The sequence below is a fragment of the Arachis hypogaea genome, chromosome 7 (assembly GCF_003086295.3).
Source record: "Arachis hypogaea cultivar Tifrunner chromosome 7, arahy.Tifrunner.gnm2.J5K5, whole genome shotgun sequence".
Lineage (NCBI taxonomy): Eukaryota > Viridiplantae > Streptophyta > Magnoliopsida > Fabales > Fabaceae > Arachis > Arachis hypogaea.
Genome location: NC_092042.1, coordinates 66,634,863 through 66,657,643, shown reverse-complemented (window position 1 = coordinate 66,657,643; position 22,781 = coordinate 66,634,863). Strand labels below are relative to the sequence as shown.

Below are 22,781 nucleotides of genomic sequence, written 5' to 3'. Positions count from 1 at the left end.
ATAGTATTAGGTGTAGTTTTCATGATGGATACAGAAATTTTAGAGAAATTCCGACTTACCTATACTTTAGATACTATAATATCAGGTGCAATATCTAAAGTTTTCGTATCCATGACCTTTAGCAATGGTGGCACCATTCAAACAGGCACAAAGATACCCAATCTCACAAACACACTTCCAAAGAACTGGTAATGGCACTACCATGCTAGTTGTAAAATATGCAAAATTAATAAATAATTAGTTAATAAATTAATTATTATTTAAAAAAATTAAATGTTTTGTTTAAAGAAGTAGAAATAAGTTAATATGAATTTTAATACAAATTTAGAGATTTTGGACTAAAATTGGACCAAACGGACCAAACCGAATGAATCGGGCCCATATTGGGACTAAGGCCTAACCCAATTCACCCAATACTAAGAGATTCGGCTCTTCCTTCCCCATTCGCAAAATGAAACATGATAAAACTTGCATGAGGAGAAAGGAAGAATACTCAAACCCTTGCTACAATTTTTATTCCACCATAACTTTCAATCCGGAGTTCCGATCGCAGTACCGTTTACGGCCACACGACCACCATGTCAAACTCTACAAAGTCCACTAACTAATTCAGTAAGGATATCGCAACTTCAACCTCAGTATCTCTTTTTCCTAATTTCAAAATTTGGGTAATTGGATATTGAGATTTGTAACGTTTTGGTGTTTTAGGATCAAACTAGCTAGAGAAAATTATTAGGTTTTGTTCCATTGATGCTTGAGGAAGGTAAGAACTCTTAAACCCTTATGTGGATTGTTGAATTAATAAGCTTTGATGTTGATTATGGTAATATAAGATTGAAATAGATTGAATTATGTTGATTTGAAGTCCTATTGGTGGTTGAACTTGTGGATTTGAAACCTCAGAAGCTGGGAACTAGTTTTGGTGTGATTTTGGTGAAGTGAAAGCTTGAGAAAACGCTGAAATTGAGGTGTCTTTGGCTTAGGAAGAAATCGGCTAAGGTATGGTTTTTGTTTCTCGTAGATAATATATATTGTTACGTGAAAACTTAGGCTAGTTGATCGTAGGATAAGTTGAACTAAGTTGAATTGTAAGGATTATCAAGCTTTAGTGAAAACATTGTGTTGTGATAAGAATAAGTAGATTATTGACAATTGTTGATGGTGGATAATGATAGTAAATTTTGATGATGAAATTGATGAATAATGTTTATAATTGAATTGAATATTTTGAGTGTGTTGATGAGGTTTGTATGTACTAATGATGAGAATGTGGTGAATCATTGATTGTTGATGAGGTTTGATAATGACTATGAGTAATGATCATAATAGATTGATGATTTATGAATAATGTGGTATAATTAGGAATTCCTTGGGTGAAAATTTATGGAATTGGATAGTGGCATGTTGAGAAATGGGTGAAAAGGGTATGGAATTGTTTTGGATGAAATTTGGTGTTATTTTGAGGAATAAAATAATGGTTTAAAATTAAGATTTTGGAAAGAATAGAATTTTGATGTTTTGTTAAAAAGTAAAATTTTGACCAACTTCGGTAAGCTATAACTCAGCTTCCAGACCCCCAATTTAAGTGAAACTTATTTTGAATGAAAATTGGGTTCGTGAAGTTCATGCCATTTGAAGAACGGATAAAAAATCATTTAAAACGAGAAAGTTATGCGTGTGTGAACTTCGGTTCAAAAATCTGGTTTTCTACAAACTTAACCGCTTTTGAGGAAAAGGGAATGTCGCGTACGCGACCTACACAAGCGACGCGAGATATGCCCACTGTTTTGTAATCTCGAGTACACGAATATGGTCTCGCGTACGTGGACGGTACATGCGACGCGAGCACTCCCTCTGTTTTGCAATCTCGCGTATGCAGACATAGTCTCACATACGCAAGCCTCTGTTTTCGCCAAAAATGAGATTTTTGAGTGTTAAGTCAATCCTCTATCTTTCTAAATCTTTTTAATACCTATTTAAAATCCGTTAATGAGTCTTCAAGCTTTAGAAAAAGGGTGGGCATGTTGAAGAAGTTAAGTGAAAAGTTAAGAAGAAATTGTGAAGTGATGAATGGTTGAGTTGTTAAGGCAATGAAGTGAATAATGATAAATGATCTATAACTAATAGCAATGATGATAATGTTGAATGAGTTGAGATGAAATGAGATTGATATTGATATTGATGATTTATGATTAAATGATCACATGATTTTTATGTGTTTAAAGATTTTTGAGACATTCGTTGACCCCTATATGTAAGATGTGACTGGACACTTTAACTCTCTGGTTTCCTTATGGGCTTGCACATACATATGAATTAAGCTTGGGGTACTCCCGCATGTCAGCTTGGGATTTTTCCCATAGATATGTTTGAGTTTGGGGTGTTGTATCTCCCATGTAAACTTGGGATTCTTCTCGTGGATAATTTTGAGCTTAGGGATGCGCATACAGAGAGACTGTCCAAGGTTTGCTACCAGGATATGTCGAGCTGGCTATGTAACCGACAGATGATATCACCAGCCATAAGAAAGACATGCATCATGTGAATTTGAATGATTTGCTTGAGTATGCATTATCTTGGTTTGCCTAATTGCTTGACTATGTTCATCTGTTAATTGCCTATTTGTTGTAACTGCATTTATTTGTGTTTCCTTGCTTGAATTGTATGTCTATGCAACTGAAAGACCCCTCATATGGTGGAGGCATGACGAGGGTAGTTACACCGTTGTTTCGGAGGGTTGGAAGAGGTACGAGTGAAGTGTTGAGTTAGGATTAGATTCAGAACTTGAGAACCTTAGACAGTTTACCAAATTTCTGGTTTAATTTATTCCTTAAGTTTAATTTTGAGTGTCAAGAGTTCTAGGATTACTGCTGACTTTCCCGAGATCTTATATATTATGTACGTTGGCAACTTTACTATGCTGAGAACCTCCGGTTCTCATTCCAAACATATGTTATTGTTTTCAGATGTAGGTCGAAATGCACCTCGGTGAGCGTCTGGAGGTTCCTATGGCAAGCGAAGTGGGGATATTATATTTTGTCATATTACTATGTATATATATATGTATATAGACTCTTCTCCTCTTGTACTTTATGTTTAATCCTCCTAGAGACTTTTTGGACAATTAGGGGGCTTATTTTATGTCTTTTGGGATACTCTGGGATATGTTTATATGTATGTATGTAATTATACTACAGCTGGCCTTGGCTTCGCAGGTCGAGTCTAAAGCTTGATATTCTGTATTCTTGGTACTCTACTCCTTATTTTTATGGTTTATCCTTTCTGTTTATCCGATTTTATGTTTTCGAGTGTGTTGATTTTTTCTTTTTACGGTTTTGCTTTAACTTTCCTTCAAGGCTCCTAGTTACGAATTTTTCAAATATATATATATATATATATATATATATATATATATAGAGGTTGTAATACCTCACCACCTCTATTTTACGACTTAAGCGTAAAGTTTTACGTGGTAGGATGTTACACTAGTAGTAGCACCACGGCCACTTGAAGGGCAACAAATCTTTCAACACAAACACAACACTAGCAACTTCAAGCATGCAAAATAGAAACATCAAAAAGAAAAAAAGAAACTATTTTTATCATCTATTTTTATCATACAACAACCAACACCCATTTATTTCTAAAGGATCAACATTATACTCACATCAATGAAGCCAATAACAATAAAATTAAATTCAATGCAACAAAAAAATTAAGAATATAGGCAAACATGATTTCAAAAAGCACGAGGAGAAAAAAAAGGACAAGAAGTACGACTTTTTTACCTAAATGCGCATGTAAAATACTTTAATTCCCAAAATGTGCACGATGTGAAACTATTCTGAAAATGTGCACTTCCATTTCTTGCACGGTGTCCGCGAAATGGATTACAACCTCATTTCACCCAAGGTTCCCACGAAATGGGCGAACCATATCAGGTTCAGCTAGCACAAAATAGCTAGCCCATTTCCTTCGTGGCAGCAACGAAATGGAAGGAACAAGTCAGGGATGCCAGGCACGAAATGGGGGAACGGCGGAGGTGAGTTGAGAACTCCATGTCTGTTGTACCGCATACGAAAGTGACAAATCTGTGTGTACCACACACGAATTTGAACAACGGCTAGGCTATTAAAACCCTTCTCCTGCAGAACTAAAGCCACATTTCCAATTTTCACTTCTTCTACCCTCAATTTCTCTCCGAAAATTCCATTTCCATAGAAGCTGCCTTCACCAATTTTTGGTATGGTAATGGCATCTGAACACATTTATGTGGTCATATATCCCAATGGAGAAATTTCGTATACAGCCAAAGGAGTGACCTTTATGTGTGATGACCCACTTTGGATAACGATTCCCCCCACAATCATCTCTGCAACAACTAAAAAATATGATTCTAATGAACACTGGGTTGATTGGAAAAAAGGAGATTAGTACGCTGATTTACAGGATGCCAGTTGCCGTGGCAAGTTCGTTTGCATATCAGAAAATGCATATTAAATCTGACCAGCACGTGTCGATGATGTTTTCGTATCATCGTAGGATTAGAAGCATCTATTCGATGGAACTGTGTGAAGCTCCAAGATGTGGGGGGCAGCTCATCTAGTTCAAATAACGTAGAGAAAATGCAAAATTCTGGTGCTAGTGAAGGCATTCCGTTTTCGGAGTTTGGTAGGGCTCGCAGTCCGTCCTTTAACGCCTTCGTAGCCCCCACCCAAAATGCAGAAACTCCTGACCGACGTCCCTCCCCCACTGTCCATGTCGCATATCCGGAAGGAATGGCCAACAGGTTGGCTGACTCCTTTGAGGAAGACGAGATTGAGGATGATAGCAGAGAGGAAGCAGAAGTTGTTCCGGAAACCCAACCATTTGAGGGCGACAGGGTTATCCCAACTCGTGTCGAACCGATAAATGTGGCAAGGGTTGGAGGTCTTTCGAACAGCACCCTCGACCACTACCTGCACTTATGTCTTGGTCCAATGAACTCGACAAATGCGGATGACATACCCAGTAAATATGGTTTGACCGGTGAAAGGGAGCTAGAGCTTCGCTTGAAATTTCTGAATAAAGATGCAGCAATGCTTGCTATTAAGAACTACAACATTCGTCGAAGTGAAGAATTCAAAGTAGTGGAGTCAGATCATACTCGGTATGTATGTCGATGTAAACTTTTTGGTGACCAATGTTGCTGGATGGTGAGGGTTGCGAAGACGAGGGCGTCCAGATTTTGGGAAATTCGAAAATACCAGGGGCCTCACAGTTGTTTGGCGTCTGCGACGTCACAAGATTATGCTCAACTTGATTCAAATGTCATATGCCAGCACATATTCCCCCATGGTTCAGGCAAACGCGACCATTTGCATCAAGGTGTTGCAGGGATCTGTGGAGCCGGCGTACAGATACAAGGTGTCTTACAAGAAGGTTTGGCTAGTGAAGCAGAAGGCAATAGCCAGAATCTATGTAGACTCAGGGATTGTACAACACATCCAGGGATGACAAAAACCGCTTTGTCTTCGAGCAATACCACCTATAATAATCACAACTGGTTGCAAGGTTTCTGTCCGATCAATATATAGCCGATATTGACACAGTTTGTCGGTTTGCCCACACTTCAAACTATGTCTGGAGGCGAATGGGCTACCAACCATCTTCGTTGCGAGCCGATTGGCGATGGAAGGTGTCTATATTTAACGAAGGGTTCGAAGGACCTTGTTTGCCACCGAATTGCTGCATGACTCTATTGATGTTAACAATCTCAATCCAGCGGAACAAAATCAGTGGCACAACTGCCATATAGAAATCCCTATGCGGAGCTCCAAGAAATTCCACAGGCACCCTCGACAGAATACGTGCATCCCTGTACGGCATCCACAGAAACTACCAAAACCAAGTGTCATTTACACAGGTAGACGAACTTTCGGGGAAAAAAAATTCATGCTCCAACATACAACAAGAATAATTACCTTGTCCACCTTCAAAGTGGCTAACCTCAGACGGTGCCTTTGCAAGCGTTGCTCGGCGTAGTCATTCTTTCCTCTCTTGCCCGCCTAAACCTTTGAAAGAACACCATGATCGTGACCACATTTAAATTCTGACGCAAATGAAATAACAACACAAGTCATAAATACGGAAGTTATGTAACATAATATAATATATTACGTTGTAGCTAATGGAAACGTGTATGGACTCGTCACGTCCGGTGCCCAGAAAGGAAGCCTGAAGTATATCTAAGACATCAGTAATGTATGACAGCCAGACATTCCCTCGACGTTATAATCAGTCGCTAGAAACATGCCTCTATACAACCAACAGAGCACGGCACTGCCCCAACTATATGTACTAATGGCGTCATAGTTGGCCAGGAGAGGAAGATAACGTACGTGAACCGTGTTGTTCGCTTTGTCAGGAAGTAAAACGCCACCCAATAAATACATAACGTAACAACATGCATACTGTACGAGGGCGTCATCGGGAGACTCAAGAGGCATCTGTTGTAGTATACTCTTGAGCCACTTCAATTTTTTGTTATACTTCATGGTCCCAACATGTCTGCCAGGAACTTCACCGAGGAGTTCCTCACACCATTGCCGAATATCCCTCTGGTGGAACTTACTCCATGACCTTAGAGTGCCGCTCACCGGCTCACCGTCAATTGGTAACCCCAAATGCATGGCAACATCCTCCAGAGTAACAGTACACTCACCCCATGGGAGGTGAAATGTGTGGGTCTCAAGACGCCATCTTTCCACAAAAGCGCTAATCAATGGGTTGTCATATTCAAAACGCTTTATTAAAGACGCATAACAGAATCTGGCTCTTCTTAAATACGGTTCAAGCATCTGCCTCCTAATCTCCATACTCGGATCTGCTTCGTCTGAAGAGAAAACATCGACTAGTGTGCCATGCGGAGGCAACACACGTACCGGCTGAAATTGAAATACATATATCAAAACAAATATTCAGTTTACAACATTTTTTTGTTATCATTAACAAATTTTTATTTATTTATTAAAAAAACTCACCTTCAGATGTAAATGAGCAAAAATGTGAAATTCATCCAACCTATTAAGATTTTCTTCCACATTAATTCCACTTCCACTCATTTTTATGAATTAAAAAAATATTCCTCCAGCACAAAAACTTTTTTTTTACCCCACCAAAATACACAACTACACACTAAACCCACTACTTCTCTCCTGTTTACTACCCCTTCGAATTGGTCCACTCCCCTCCACCCCCTTTTATATTGCTTCACCCACAAGAGTACAATAAATTGCCACCCAATCCACCCAATGCATGCTCGTACGAAAACTGTAACTATTAGGAGTTGCTGCCTTCACTGCTCGCCTAGCCATTTCGTGTCTACCACACGTGAGGAATGCCATTTCGTGTGTGCCTCCCATGAATTGGCCAATTCGTGCTCGTTATACAATAAATGGGCCATTTCGTGTGTGTCATTGCTAAGGTGATCCATTTCGTATGTGCTGCTGAAGTGACCCATTTCGTGGCTGACGCAATTGAAATGGTTTGTGTCAATCGCCAGAAGCTATTTCGCGGACACCCCCATGATATGCCTCATATTTCCATTTCGTGTTTGTTCTTTGTGAGTTGGCAGTGCGTATTTGAGGAGGAGTTTCAAACCGTGCGCATTTTGGGAATAAATGTATTTCATATGCGCATATAGATAAAAAAAACCCAAAAAATACCGACCTTAAAATTAAAGAATGAAAAAAAGCGAAAAATGTTTGAAGAATCTAAAACAGGCACAACTAAAAATAAAAAAATACACTAAACAAAAATACGAAGAGTTTAAGAAAATAAAAAAAAAGAAAAAATATAATATTATTTAATAAAAAAATATAGTTTATTACTAATTTTACGACAAAAAATATATTTTAGATATAAAATACTAATAAAAATAGAAATTAGATTTTGTCAATTTTTTTACTTAAAGGAATAAAATATAATTTTTCATCATATATTACGAATAAGGTAAAAAAAATATAAAAAAGCAATATTCAAGAATTAAATATCAGATTTTAGACTTTACATGTTTAATTAAAAAGATTCATTACCATTAGAACAAGTCTATTTAAAATATGAAACAAATCCGACTCAAAAATTATATTTCATAAAAATGAAAAATCTAAATTCAAGAAAAAGAATTCCAACTGAGTTGAGTCACACCAAATCTTGAACCCGGTACACGTTTGACGAACTGACGTTGTGCAGTTGGCAACTTGTCCACGTGGGAAAAGGCATTACAACCAAAACCGAACACGAACTCTTCCATCTTCCCATCACTCGCATCAGCCGCCAACTCTCCTAACTCCTAACCGTCCTTCCATCGTTCCATTAACCCCGACTCCAAATTCCACATTTGCCCTCATTTTCAAACACTACCCTCTTACTTTCCTTCTATCCCTTCCTTGATCACTCGCACCTCCCTCGCATCAAAATTTTCTTCTCCTGGTATGTCAAACCTCAAACTCTCTCTCGCGCCTTTTCTTTGTCTTTCGTTTTTTTCATTCATTCCTCTATAGTTGCAATTCATATTTTAAATTTTAATTGTTCTGCATTTATTATTCGTATTTAATTACTAATTATTAATTATTATTTTCGAATGTTGCTGATTCCACGGTATCGATCAAATAGTAGTGCATATCAACTACTATTAGATATTTAGATCCAGCTGCTTTTATCAATTACGCTACTTCTTTCGATCTGATATTAATAGCCAAAAGTATTCTATTCAGATCAGATATTTTAGAATTTCATAATTCCTCACTTTTGGAAAGCTCATCATAACTTCATTCACAATTTTCTTAGCATTTCGATCACTTTCTTCTTCTTCTTCTTCTTCTTACGCTTTTAAGGAAGCAAGATTTTTAACTTTATAAACTCAACACAAACTTACCAATCATACGATAGAATCGCGGATTTAACATAAGTTTTATCTCGTGAACATTTGCTGTGTTTGAATACGTGATTTTGAATTAAAAATTTTGATAAGGGAAAAAAAATGATGTGGTGTTCAGTGTTCACTGTTATATCCACTGATGCTGTTGTTGAAATTCCATTCCATATGTACGGTAGCATATGCTGGTTTTATGCCAAAATTAGATTCTCGCTTTTTCTACTTATATTATTATTATTATTAATTTATTATTGTTATTATAATTGCCACTCTGCAGAACTGCCGGTATCTATGCCGAAACCATTTACTACGCTTTTGCAATTTCAGTTCTCTTTTTGAGCTTTAATATTTTATTCATCGTCTCTTTTTCTATAATTCAGTTTATTATTTATTTACAGGTATGGGTACCGCTGCCGTAGATCAAAGTCTCTATCCATTGCATCGTTGCAAAACTATTCACTTGGTATGTGACAATTTTATCCTTTAAGCACTTTTGTGTTTTTTTTTTTTATGCTAAGAAATTTATTTTATTTTATTTTATTTTTAAATTCCAACCTGATGGAGGTTTGATATATGAAATTTTAAAATGTACTCAGCTGTGGTACTTTATAAATGGATTGGTGTTTATTACTGGTGTTGTTCAATGAAATTCCGTGCTGTGTGGTCTTCAAATTTTTTTTATGAAGTGCATGAAATTTAGTTGATAATTGATACTGAATACATTTAGGTGATTAGAAGTTCATAGGTTGAGTTCTAAAGTATGTTGTATATTTGTATTGTGGTTCTTGAGATCATACACCATTTGCTTTGCTTTCTAGTTATAGCATTAATGTCTTAAATCATGTTTGAATATAGGTTAGGCATGCCCAAGGAATTCATAATGTTGAGGGAGAGAAGAACCATGATGCATATATGTCTGAGGATCTTTTTGATGCGCAACTAACACCTCTTGGTTGGAAGCAGGTAATTATTTTTTATTTCTTTTCTTTCTTTTTGTGTGTGCGTATTTGAATTTGGATAATGTCATGTTGTCAACAAATATTTCCGGTTGGTCTTTGCTGTGTGAAAATTCCTCCTTGAAGCAATTGTGATGATAAATGTTTGAAACTTCCTGTATTGGCGGTGTTGGTGGAGGTTCCATGGAATTTCCATAATTTGGAGTTTTGTGAAAAGAATAACATGAATTTGACAAATCTGTCCTGTTCTTTCCCTTTTTTTTCATGGTTCACTTTTTGTTCTCTGAATAGCTTGGTGGTGTTTTTGTGGCTCTATGACAGGTTGCGAATCTGCGAAACCATGTCAAGTCTTGTGGACTTTCCAAAAGAATTGAACTAGTTATTGTTTCCCCCCTGTTGAGGTATAGCTTGGTTATAATGTTTAGAATTCTGTTAAGACATGTCAATCTCACTTTGTTAATTCTGTTGCCACTTCCTTTATTCATATTTAAAAAAAAAAAATATACACCATATCTGAGCAAACAAGCTCTTGTTTATGATGTGTGTTCACACAAACCGACGCAAATGAGAATATCTATAACATGCATGGAAAATTTTTACCATCCAGTGTCTTCAAAACATTCAATTTATGGATAAATGTAGGATATTAACCATTCAATTTTTTAAAAACTGAATCATCTTGGTAAAAGTTTCATATATTGGCATTGCTCATAATTGCATTATTTGCAGGACTATGCAAACAGCAGCTGGTGTCTTTGGTGGTGAAGCACATGCTGATGGGAATAAGGAAGCTCCTTTGATGACACAAAATGTTGGAGATAGCAATCATCCTGCAATTTCTAGTCTTAACTCTCCACCATTTTTAGCAGTAGAGCTATGCCGAGAACAAATAGTATGTAATGATTACATAAATGCTATTTACTTTTGGTGTAGTTCTGGAGTTTGGATTATTGATTCAACTAATTACATGAACCATTCCCTTGGACTGAAATTTTCATTATGCCACAACATTAGTTTTAGGAAATATACCAGATAAAAAACTACCTAAATTTATTTGAAAATGGCTAGTATGGTATTTACGATGTCACTCTGAGCTTTGGTGTGTTCCTTTGTTACCTTGTATCACTACAACGTTAACTAGGCTTCCTGAGTCTTTCCAAAGTATCCTAATTTGGTTGGTTGGATCATTTTAGTATCATATATGGAGTCAGCTTGGCATCTTTGAATAATTTGTTTCCGCATTTATTTACATGACCAGTTCACCTGTAGCTATTGACAAAAATGAAATATGAAAATTCAACAGAACTCTTAACCCTTTCCTAAGTTTCATTTGCCATATAAATCAATATGCTTTTATATAATGCTTTATGCCTGTAATTCAGGGGAATCATCCTTGTGATAAGAGAAGAACCATCAGTGAATACCGGAATATGTTTCCAGCAATTGATTTTTCACTGGTACATTGTCTCTAGCAGCTTTCACAGTTAATCTCATTCTTATATATATGTCACTACTCACTAGTTGATAACAAAAATTTGGTTGAATGGGATTCATGCTTGATATAAAATCTGTTTAGATTGAAACTGATGAGGACACCTGGTGGACTCCAGAAAGAGAGAAGAGAGAAGAAGTTACTGCTAGGGGACTGAAGTTTCTTGACTGGTTAGTAATTTAGTATTATTAAATAATTTCCTCTTGTTTTCTTGCCAATGACTTTTGCATATTTAGTTATTTACCAAGAAGATTATCGTGTTGGATAACTCAGATAAGGAGGGCCAGAGAATAATCCTTTTTGCCAATGACTGTGTTGGGAGGTTCATTATATCTTAATTTTAGTTCTTAGAAAAACATTTTTAATTTTGCATTTGAAATTTCTACCATGATTTTGCATTGAATCTTATGCCCCTCATTGATGGCTTCAGATTGTATATATGTTTGCACTTTGGCAATAGAACCAATATTAACATTCAATACTACTCTTATATTCCGTCTTTTTCTCTCCAGCTTGAATATGTTCTGGACAAATAGTTGCAAAGTTTCATGGTGTTAGCATGGCAATAAGGCTATAACCAACAAATCTGACATATTTTCCCCAAATTTTGTTATTGCCCAGGTTGTGGACACGCCAAGAGAAGGAAATAGTGATCGTTACTCACAGCAGTTTTCTGTTTAATACACTAAGTGTTTTTGGAAATGATTGTCACCCAAATGTGAAGAGCGAAATAGGCAAACAGTAAGCATTTTCTGAGAAAACGTTAGACTAGATGAATAGAATATTCAGGTTTTTGATATATGATAGAAAAAAGAAATTATAAATAGTTAGATCCTTTATGTATGTGTCTAATAAGAGAATAGCACTGAAGGAAGAAATCTCATCCTTTTAAAAGAGGTACGAAATATCAGAAACCTAAGAATAATAATAATAAAATAACCATAATGACTTATGTTGGTTTAGACCAACTCAGGTGAATCATACTCTAGTGGTAACTTATTTAATTTGAAGTTTCTGAGTTATATGTTCCTTGACATGACTACAAAAAAATCAATTAAAAGATACAGAAATATAGGAAGTTCATTTGATTGGAAAATGTTATTAGCTTTAAACTACTAAGTTGTTGATCTATATGTGTAGACTTGATAACACTTATTGACAATTTTGTATTTCTTGTTTATACAGCTTTGCCAATTGTGAGCTACGTTCAATTGTTCTGGTTGACAGAGGGTGAGGATTTTACTTGCTCAACAAGCTACTTTTACACTCAAAATCAAATTAATTTCTCACTTGAACTTTATTTGCGTGCATTGTCCAGTATGATTGGATCAGATGAGTCTAGTACTAATTATCCTGGCAAGATTCCTTCTGGCCCTGATCTTCCCAGTGATCTTGCTGATGATAAGCATTCAGCCAATGGATCCACTAATTAATAACTTATTTCCTCGGTGATTAATGATGGACTAGTATATAGTGATGAGATTTTCGTCCAGGATATAGTGAATTCTTAATCTTAATTGCGTTTACAAGCAAAGTTTCATGTATTTGTTTCATAGAATAAAAGAAAGAAAACTATATTCAAGTAGTTATATAACTCTCTTTTTTGTGGAATCAAGTAAATCGGTGAATGATGGAGAAACTAGTTCTTTAATAGACACAAATATGAATGCATGTTATTATTACTTTATTTCATGAACTTAAAACTGAAAGTTTAGGGGAAAATAAAAGTTTAATTCCCTAATCTTTTTAAGAAAAAGCTTTCCATATTTTTTAGATAGATTAAAATTCATTTATAATTCGGTTAATTTTGGTTGATAAAATTTCTATTGGATGGAATTTAGTATTTACTATGATTATTAGGCTCGTTTATTTAAATAAAGAAAGAATGGACAAAAGTACACATAAATTTTCGCTTGGTAGACAAATGTATACTCTAGTTTTTTAATGAGTATGGACAAAAGTACACATAAATTTTCGTTTGGTAGACAAATGTATACTCTAGTTTTTTAATGAGTCATCTGTACACACTAATATCAAGCACTTGTCATTTTTACCTTTTCATTTTCTAAATAACTTTTTCAGCCGCAGTGGCGGCCAATAATTCTGCGCATTGTGTGATGTGACCTTTTTTATGACGACACATTGAAAACTAAATGATAAATTATTGAATTTGTTAAATTTGAATAAAAAAAAATTTACAAGTGATTTAGAATCTTCATTCTTTTCCATCATTCATTAAAAAATAGATGTAGATCAAGGCATGTAACTCAGAAATAGTTTAGGACTATGTTCGAAGTAAATTTTGGAGAAAAAAAGAAGAGAATGAAGATTTTAAATCACTTGCAAATCTTTTTTTATTATTAAAATTTAACAAATTTAATAATTTATCATTTAGTTTTCAACGTGTCATCAAAAGGATTATGTTACACCATATACAAAGCCACTTGACAGTCACTATTACCAAAAAAGTATCCAGGCGACAGAAGGATAAAAGTTATGCAGACAACAAAAAGATGGAAATTACAACAAAGCTTGATATTAGTGTTTCAAAAGAGGTGGTATGAGAATGAAGCAGTGGGCAGTATTGTAGAGGATAGTTAGAGAGAATATTTTCTAGAATCACCGATGTACCGTTTGTTTCGAAAGCTCAAACAATGTAGATGCGAACTTGTGAAAGGAGATAGAAAGAATTGAAAAAGAAGTAACAGCAGTGAAAAGGGAGTCAAATTCTGCCAAGAAAGTATATGAGTTTCTGCATTAGTTGGTGTTAATTTATTAAGAATGCCTTTTTTGATCTTCAAGAAGATAATGAAATCCTGTAATTTAGTTCATCTTTGAAACTAGCTAAATTCCACAATCTTGGTATTTGCTCCACTAAAGAAGCTAATAGACTTGATTTTCAAAGTATCTTGTTATTTTGGTTCAGTTGGTTAATTTCCTTTTACTTTACTCTGTTTTTTGAGATTATAAATCTTTTGCTTCACTTCCTATATGTATTTGTGATTTATGATTGAATACAGGTTAGGCATGCCCAGGGAGTTCATAATGTTGAGGAAGAGAAGAGAACCCTAATGCATGCTTCTCTAATGATTTTTTGATGCACAACTAACCCCTCTTGGGTGGAAGCAGGTAATTATTTTTTTTTTTTTCAGAAAAAAACATTGTTGAGTCTTTTTGGATGGTTTTTGTGTTGTGAAATTTATTCGTGAAATGATTACTATGATAAATATTTCGTATTTGTTTTCTGAACGTCGTCATAGTGTTTTTGTTGCTCTATCATAGGTTGAGAATCTACAGAAGGTGTTAAGGCTTGTGGACTTTCTAGAAGAATAGAACTGGTTATTGTTTCTCCTGTTAAGGTTGAGTTTGGTTCTAATTTAGAATTCTGTTAAACATATGTCTGTCTATGTTAAGTCTGCTACTTCTTTACCGTTTTTGTTAAAATTGTATATCTGGACAAGCTCTTGTTATGATGCGAGTTGCAAGAATATCTGCAATATATTATTCACACATACTAATACAAATAAGGCTATTTATGATATCTGCAATAATCATCATTGTGATGTTCTTGGTTCGGATTTGGATGCTGTATATCCATCTTCAGGTCAATCGTCCACCATGATTGGGTGTAAACTTCCAGGTTCCGGCAACTGTGCCAATGTTTCGAGAATTACATGAAATTGGGTTGCTTTAGGCTTGAACGTGAGGTCCAAACGCCTTTGGGTGATTTGTCCGACGTCTTCTCCAACAAGAATGAATCCATTCGAGTTGTGAAAAGTGGTATCTGTAAAGAAATCTAATGCTTAAATTAGTAAGAATTTTAGCAGGTTTTTAATAAATTGGATTAATATTTATAACTGTATATGTAAAATCAATAATCATCTTTTAAAGTCGTTCCACCTTTAATGGTGAGTAGTCATTCTCTTTTGTTAAGAAAGTTGTTAAAATCTCTTTTTTAAATGAGTACGAGAGATTATAAAGATTAATTACTTATTCAGATAAGTAAGATAAGTAATTCTAAGTCTGACATCGTTACGACCAACCTTTATGAAATCGAATTGGTGTTGACCTGACTAATATCTGTAGATTGAATTTTATTCACTTTAGATTTGGCTATGTATTAGGCCAATGAACAACTTTGTATTTTTATTTTTTCAAAATAAAAAACATTTCCAAAGAGTAAAAAGTATAACATTAATTTTAGTTACATTTTGTGTTACCAAAATTTCATAACCACCATAGAATGCACTTAATTATATAGTATCCTACGAGATAAAAAGAATTCCACAACCAATACATATACTGATTTTGTGTTTCCTTTCATAGAAGTTTTCTCCCCACAATGCGTAAACCCTCAGTGTCCTTTGGCCGCAAGGCAATGACTAACATCTAGCCCCACTGGGGTTCCCCTTTCAATGATCCATCATCCATCTCCATTCCATGCAAACAATATTGATCAAGTACTCCACAAAACTAATTAGTTGCACTGAGAAGACTTTTCAGTTCGTAGTGGATAACATAATGTTTCAACTCTTTTGCAAAAAGAACACGAACCCAAGTAAGATTGACAGCAAAAGAATGAAAATAGCAGCCATAAGATTGACATGACCCGAGTTTGCAGATTTATTATTCTCCGTCAATTCTCTACTATCATCAGTTTTGCTCTTCTCCAGATGCTGCGGAATTGCTGAAGAGAAAGGCACTGCTACATCCCAGAAAGATTTGGTTTTGACGGAAATGGCTTCTTTTTCTAGCTCCAAAATTGTTGAAACATCAGTTGGAGCTTTCATGGATAATAACTCTGTACAATGATCTTTTAACACCTAAGATAAGAAGAGAAAATAAATCATGTTAGTGGGATCAAATATATGAATTTCTTATTTCTTCACAACAGTGCAGCATGGAGACTATAAAACAACAATAGCAATCAAACCAGATTGACGTTAGAATCTAGATAGAATCTTAAAATATGATCACCATATGGAAGAGCAATAGTTATGTTAGGGTGATTATTTTCCTTTGTCCTTTACAAGATAACATCCTATGCCAAATGAAGTAAACAGCAATGATTAATCAGTCATAAATTGAATGTCTAGTGCAATGAAATCACAGAGCAGTATCAGCTTATGCTCATGAAGGCTGAGGGTAATCCCTCTGAAAAAATATATCACCATGTCCCTCTAGAATTCATGCCAATCTTTAATTAAATTCTGAGTTCACACAACTTTTATGTTAAGGGCTTGGAAATACCAGTTAGTTGCGCAGAGGCACACCAGACAAGTTCATAATTTAATTGTTTCTTTATAGAACGTATACCAAAATTTAAATAATTTTCTCAGCAGCAATAAAAAAAGAATGCAATGATATTCAAACAATCAGAGATATGCAAACAAATCCAACACTCACAAAACCTATACTCTGACTATAGCAGTGGAACTAACCTCAACTGTATCGGAAGGCTGTAAGTAGTCACACACATAAATTCCTGCCAGCCATGGTGCAAAGACTCGTCTAGGAAACGGAAGCATGCACCCTTTTCTGTTATACACAAACAAACAGTGCTTCAAAGTTCAAACCAGTATTAGCAGTTAAAATAACAAGTGTATGAATTAGATCTCAGACGATCACTTTTTTCTACAATTATGACACAAATGACTTAATCACCCAAAACCTATTGCATACCAACTAAGAAACAAGGTATTCCATGAGGTATCAGGTAAATTATTGACATTTTAGGACCTTTTTTTGCCCCAGAAAAGCCTGTATGTGTTTGAACAACCAAAAGAGTGAAAGGAAAACCCACATTGCCATACTGTTCTTTTCCTTTATAATTTAGTAGTTTATGAAGAAAGTAAAATACAACAAATTCTTCATTAAACCATTTTATGAAGAAAATTCAAGTGAGCAAGAATAATCAGGTCACAAATCGATGGCCTTATACCACAAAAGATGGAGCTCTATGCCCTAAATAAACACCTCTTGCAGTGCTTAATGTAAAAATTTAGAGCATAGAAACTTAGAAAGCACCTATTCATTGTAATGCTTTCTTATAAACAAAAACTTAAATATCTCCATGGGATCAAATATATTCCTATGAGATTTTGTTTTTTTAACAAATCATTGTCCATTGGAAAAAGCTTAGACAATAATAAAAAATTTTCAATCACACCGTTATTAAGGAGGAGAAAGGGTAAGGATTTAATTTAAGAGAGTTGTCATGATAGTAATTTTGTAAACTAAACGTAGATTACTCTTAACAATCATGTTTTTTCAATAATGTCCTCATGTTAAAATTAGATAGTAATTTCTATCCAGAGGTAGTTATTAGAAGTTACAGACCTTAACAAATGTAGCACACATTGGGAAACAGGCTTCTCGGTTGATAAATCGCTGGATGCTTCCCTGCCAACATCTGGACCAGAACCTGAATCAGCATCTGCCTCATCACATATTATATCCAACCTACTTTGCAGACTCATAATGATATCTCCCTGTGCACACGGCGTGACCCCGGGAGGTATAGGAAAAACCAAGAAAGAGACCAAGTTAGTGAAGTTTGGAGAAAATACTTTATTCTTCATAACAAAAAGAAATTGATTAAGAAATTGTAAAGAATATTACAAATAAAATAGAGGACAGCATATCTTCAACAACGGAACAAAAGGGAAAATAAAACAACACAACAACAACAACAAAAGCTACCCATCCCTCTGAATATCATTTAGGGAAATCCTCTTAAACATAACTATGTGCTTTACCCCAAAAGGAATCCAATTGCCTAAACATATCACAAACCTAAATCAGCTGATATGCCAAAGAAACCTCTTTAAAAATGTTAGGTTATGTGCCAACAAAAGTCAGAGTACCTGCTAAAGAATATTAAAAATCCATTGTTTAGGAAAAGAAAAAAAATATTATTAATAAAAAAGCTAAAATAGGAAAGTCACTGGTTCAATGTGTTCTCTAGAATAACTTTACAAATATGCTACACTCTTCTAGATCATAAACATTAGACTATAGATTTCCAATGTCATATTTCATTCCGTAATCCCAGAAGAGCATTGCACAATCAACTACTAATTCAGAAAATGACATTTCCATAATGGGCAATCTAACTCAAGCCATGAATAAATGAATTGAACAGAACTGTACAGTAAAATCATGATCAGAATAGACACGAGTTAGTGATTACCTTTATGTCAGTGATTGCCTGTGAGATTGGCTCTTTTGAATTCAGATATGCAAAAGAACATACCAAACCACTGAATGAAAGAATACCTACAACGTCTCTTTGGCTGAACGCTTTAAAAATATTAAATGTTAGTTACAAAAATGAAAACTTCTAATATAACAGCAACAAATTAGCACTAAGCATAAATAATATAATAGTATGGACAAACTTACCTTCAAAAGGAGTATTACTCGTAAATGGTAAAAGCAATTCAACTTCATGCACACCATCTGTTGAATATGGCTCACCATCAACAACCTGGACAAAATGATAATTGATAACAGCAAGGAAAATCTTACCGCTGAACTAACAAGCAATTCAGCACAAAACACGGACAAAACCAATGGCCTGACAACCTTGATTCACAGGCCTAGCAAAGAACAATAACTTAACGGATTTATTGAGTGAGTATATTTCAAGTTCAGAGAAAGTTGCAATCTATTTATACACAATTTAGCAGTCAATAGCATTCAGGTTAGGCAATTTGATCCATTCAGTAAATCTTTGGTGTACACAACTTGTAGCAATTTCCAAAAAGTCCAATAGTTTTTATTGAAAGAAGGATAATGTTTTATAGTAGTGTTACGGGCATGCACTTACTCAGTTTCTTTCACTAAAGCCGAATGCTATAGCATTTAAAGTGGCCTTCTACAATCTATTATGGGATAAAATTCTATTGTAGTTAGAACCTTCGCAAATAAATTTGCCACATTCTTTTTACATGCTGATGTTTCAGTAGAATATTGTTAGGGGCTAAAAGGAGTCAGTTACTTGTCCTTTGCATTAACAGAATCACAAAGTCCAAGTTACTTATGTGTGCTAGCAATATATTCCTTCCAATTTCACAAACAAGAACAATTGTGCATAATGTACTTTAAGAATCAGTGAGAGCAGATTAATTACCAATTTACCATCAATCAAGGCCCGTGCACCTTTAAGTTCTTTAGCATGAAGAGATATTGCATGACGAAGAACATCACTAAATGTGTGGAATTTTGACGCATTGTCATGAAATATAGGCAACCTTGCAAAATACAATATCATTTACGAAAGATCAATTTACCAAAAGGTATTTGTCACCAACAAGAATGAACGACGAGAAACTAATGAAAAGGGGACTATATACAGAGCCCCCGCCCGCTCCAACAAACAAACACACACACACACACACAAAAAAAAAAAGAAATAATAAAATAATATATGATTGGTAAAATAGCTGCCATGTCCCTTTTTCCCATGTTTCATTTGATTGCTAAGACTTTCTTCCCCAAAAACTATTTTTGACTGAAAGATTCCTCCAAAGTGAATGTATCTAAAACAAGCAAGGACATATCCATTGCCCACCCTTAATTTAATCAAAACATGCATGTTGATCTAAACCACCCACCAACTGATTTTAGGATACAACTTACATAGCCACTTTAGAGGAGCTTTTGATATTGTAGATATCTTTTACCAGAATGAAAAGAGCAACTTCTCCGTGTTAGGACTTTTACCCTACCTTTGCTTTGTGGAAATAAACCAACTATAGACTTAATTTGTCATTACTCTATACATAACCAGAACCTGTTATTCCTAAGTGAAGCTCAATCTAAACAAAAGTTTTTTCCAATATATAGAAGAGAAAAAACCACACCAATTCAATAGTCAAGTTTATGCATTTAGTTTCACACTATCACTGTATCACACATTGGCACCTGAACTAGCTTGAAAACCTTAATACATGAAGAAACAGATCAATACTTGATAAAGAAACAACATACATAGGGCTTCAATGACCCTAAGGTTAACAAAGGAGGGAAAAATGTTACCTAAGAGTAAAATTGTACATGCACTTAAATGTCTGAAGGTAATTTAAGACCTTTCCCATTTTAAAGTCACAAGGCCTCAGACTACTTGATGTAATGTTTGAAGATAGGGAGCAATTTCGACAACTCCACCTGCACTAATAATAATATGATATGAGTAATCAAGTATCATTTCCAAATCAAAGAAAATCAGTGAGACAATCCTGTTTATGATGTCAACTGTTTCGTTAAATAAATACATACAAGAGCCCTGCTTTTACCTTCTTGGGCTATAACAAATGTGAAGAAGCAGCCTTTCATCCCACTCAGCCTCCACAATCACCGCTGCTTCAGCAACCACTTTCACCGTCTGCAATGAAGCATTAATTTAGAAAGCCACTATCAAACAAAATTAAAATCAAATGGCAAATTCACATAATACACGCACCTGGCAAAGAACTATGGTAGAGTTCTTGAAGGCCCCGTCACTAATCCAAACATATATGCCAACAACCTTCATCCCACCCACAAGCATTCTAGACACCTTCATGAAACAAAATCCCAAACCAATTTATTCTATACACACTGTTAGTATGAAAGATTTTTACCCAGACATCTAAATTGTCATCTCCGCAAAAGAGGTAGATATAACTATCCACTATTTCAAAAGTCATACACATACAAGCTTCTGATTGGATGACCTTGTAAAACAATCCAGTGCATAAAAGTTAAGGAAAAAATCATCTAAAGATACTTTAATCACCTTTTAATTTGTAACTTTTATCATTTGTAAACTCACTATCTTGATTTAAGGGTGATTAAAATATTATTTTATCACTTTATCAACTTCTTCACTTTAGAGGAGCTTGATCCAAAAGTTAAACTCCAATCAATAATAATACACTCGACTGAAGGTGTATAAACCGAGATACAACTCAAGTGTACAGAATAATTTCCAATCTAACTTGACCCAAGCGTTTCTTAACTAATTTTAACTAACTAACTAACTACAACGACATAACAGAATAGTAATAGTGAATGGTAACTAGAGAAGTAAACGAACCTGACGAGCATGTTCAGCTACCCAATCCTTATCAATGAAGAGAGAGGAAGTGTCAGATTTGGAACCTTTCTTCTTTTCAGGTTCGGAGATGGAAGAGGCAGGGTCACCGGAATCATTGTTCGGGGTTGGGATTAGGTCGAAGACGAACGCCCGGTCCAAACCGGAGCTGAACTTGCCGATTATTAAACCCACCTGAAAAATCGAGAGAGAAGAAAAAGTGAGAAATGAGAAGGGGAAAGAAGTGGAAGGAGGAATTGGGAGAGAAAAAAAGAGGTGCCTCGGATGGAAGTGATGATTGGGCGAGACGATCCTCGATGGGTTTGAGGCGAGTTTCTTCTGCAACCACGGCTTTCACCATTGTTGATCGTTTACGCGAAAATAATAATAATGGAATCCAAGAACCCAAGAGGAAGAGCGTCGTGCAAGAAATGGGTTGAAAAGAAATACCGACGACCCGTGGATCAAGCTTCAGAGAGTCTCGATTCAGCCCAATTACAGCTAAGTGGGTCGGGCCTATATTTATAAGGGTTGTTTTCGGCCAGAGAGAGTTAAAAACAATTCAAGTATTGTACAAAAAAAAAAAAACAATTCAAGTATCATTGTAAATGGAAAATGCTACTTGTCTTTTAATTTTTTATCTTTTATTCAGTCTATAAATTTAAACATTTTAATATATTAGATCGAAAGACAAAGATTAAAAGATAAAAATTTAAAAATAAAAATTAAATTAAATTTTTATATTATATTTAGTATAAAATATACAACATTAAACTCAGACTCTTAATACTATTTGGTGGAAATAAATGTGGTAGCAAGATAAGAAATTAATGATAGAATGGAGATAAAGTTGGAGGATTGAGGATTATAAAAAGGATCAAATAAAAATTTAAAAAGTTAAACAAAAATATTTTTAAAAATAAATATTATTAAAATTTTATGTTTTTGTTTTTAAAAATTTCGGTCCCTTTACTTTTAATAAAGACTAAAATTTTATATCCTAAGATTAAAATTTTAATTTCAATCACTAACCACTAAATACAATATTAAATTTAGTCTTTCAGTTTCAATTTTCAAATTCTAAAAACAAATATTACCTTAATTTTTTAATTTGTTAATTAATCATGTTTCCTATACTTAAGAAATCACTACCATTTTCATTTTATTTTTATAATTATTATATATTTGTAACTACTTGAAGATGTGCCACTTTTCTTCTTCTGTGAAAAATCACAAAAGTTATTAAGCACAAACCAAATAGATAAACAGTATAACTAAGCATTTCTCATTGATAAAATCTGTAATTTCATTTTTTTATCACATAAATTTTCTACACAA

At 34.7% G+C, this 22,781-nt stretch overlaps 2 protein-coding genes across 7 annotated transcripts; one reads left to right on the top strand and one right to left on the bottom strand.

Annotated features, from left to right (window-relative positions):
- The first annotated feature begins 8,117 nt into the window (after positions 1-8,117).
- Positions 8,118-15,302, top strand: LOC112703313 (phosphoglycerate mutase-like protein). 6 transcript variants are annotated; one of them, XR_011864101.1, is made up of 12 exons: positions 8,221-8,472; positions 9,316-9,380; positions 9,773-9,880; positions 10,195-10,274; positions 10,603-10,765; positions 11,256-11,330; positions 11,450-11,535; positions 11,987-12,106; positions 12,551-12,595; positions 14,386-14,494; positions 14,648-14,724; positions 14,970-15,302. XR_011864101.1 is itself a non-coding variant. In XM_025754710.3 (10 exons), the coding sequence occupies exons 2-10, from the start codon at positions 9,318-9,320 to the stop codon at positions 12,796-12,798; spliced, it is 855 nt and encodes a 284-aa protein (XP_025610495.1). In that variant the 5' UTR covers positions 8,118-8,472; positions 9,316-9,317; the 3' UTR covers positions 12,799-13,052. The 6 variants fall into 6 exon arrangements, 1 of the variants encoding a protein (XP_025610495.1); XR_011864102.1 differs by having other exon boundaries at positions 14,626-14,724; XR_011864103.1 differs by lacking the exon at positions 14,648-14,724.
- A 183-nt stretch (positions 15,303-15,485) lies between these two features.
- Positions 15,486-21,930, bottom strand: LOC112703312 (uncharacterized). The gene is made up of 11 exons (XM_025754709.3): positions 21,724-21,930; positions 21,447-21,638; positions 20,832-20,927; positions 20,665-20,753; positions 20,408-20,536; positions 19,500-19,620; positions 18,770-18,854; positions 18,558-18,667; positions 17,705-17,856; positions 16,807-16,903; positions 15,486-16,188 (listed from the first exon to the last, which is right to left on the bottom strand). Exons 1-11 carry the CDS (start codon positions 21,802-21,804, stop codon positions 15,892-15,894), a joined length of 1,449 nt encoding a protein of 482 aa, XP_025610494.1. The 5' UTR covers positions 21,805-21,930; the 3' UTR covers positions 15,486-15,891.
- Between the last annotated feature and the right edge of the window lie 851 nt (positions 21,931-22,781).

Coding starts and splice junctions, on each gene's coding strand:
- LOC112703313 (XM_025754710.3), top strand. CDS start 9,318: ATGGGTACCGCTGCCGTAGATCAAAGTCTCTATCCATTGCATCGTTGC. Junction 11,331..11,449: donor CAGCAATTGATTTTTCACTG/GTACATTGTCTC, acceptor AAATCTGTTTAG/ATTGAAACTGATGAGGACAC. Junction 11,536..11,986: donor GGACTGAAGTTTCTTGACTG/GTTAGTAATTTA, acceptor GTTATTGCCCAG/GTTGTGGACACGCCAAGAGA.
- LOC112703312 (XM_025754709.3), bottom strand. CDS start 21,804: ATGGTGAAAGCCGTGGTTGCAGAAGAAACTCGCCTCAAACCCATCGAG. Junction 20,754..20,831: donor CTACCATAGTTCTTTGCCAG/GTGCGTGTATTA, acceptor GCTTCATTGCAG/ACGGTGAAAGTGGTTGCTGA. Junction 16,189..16,806: donor AGCCTTCCGATACAGTTGAG/GTTAGTTCCACT, acceptor TTCTTATCTTAG/GTGTTAAAAGATCATTGTAC.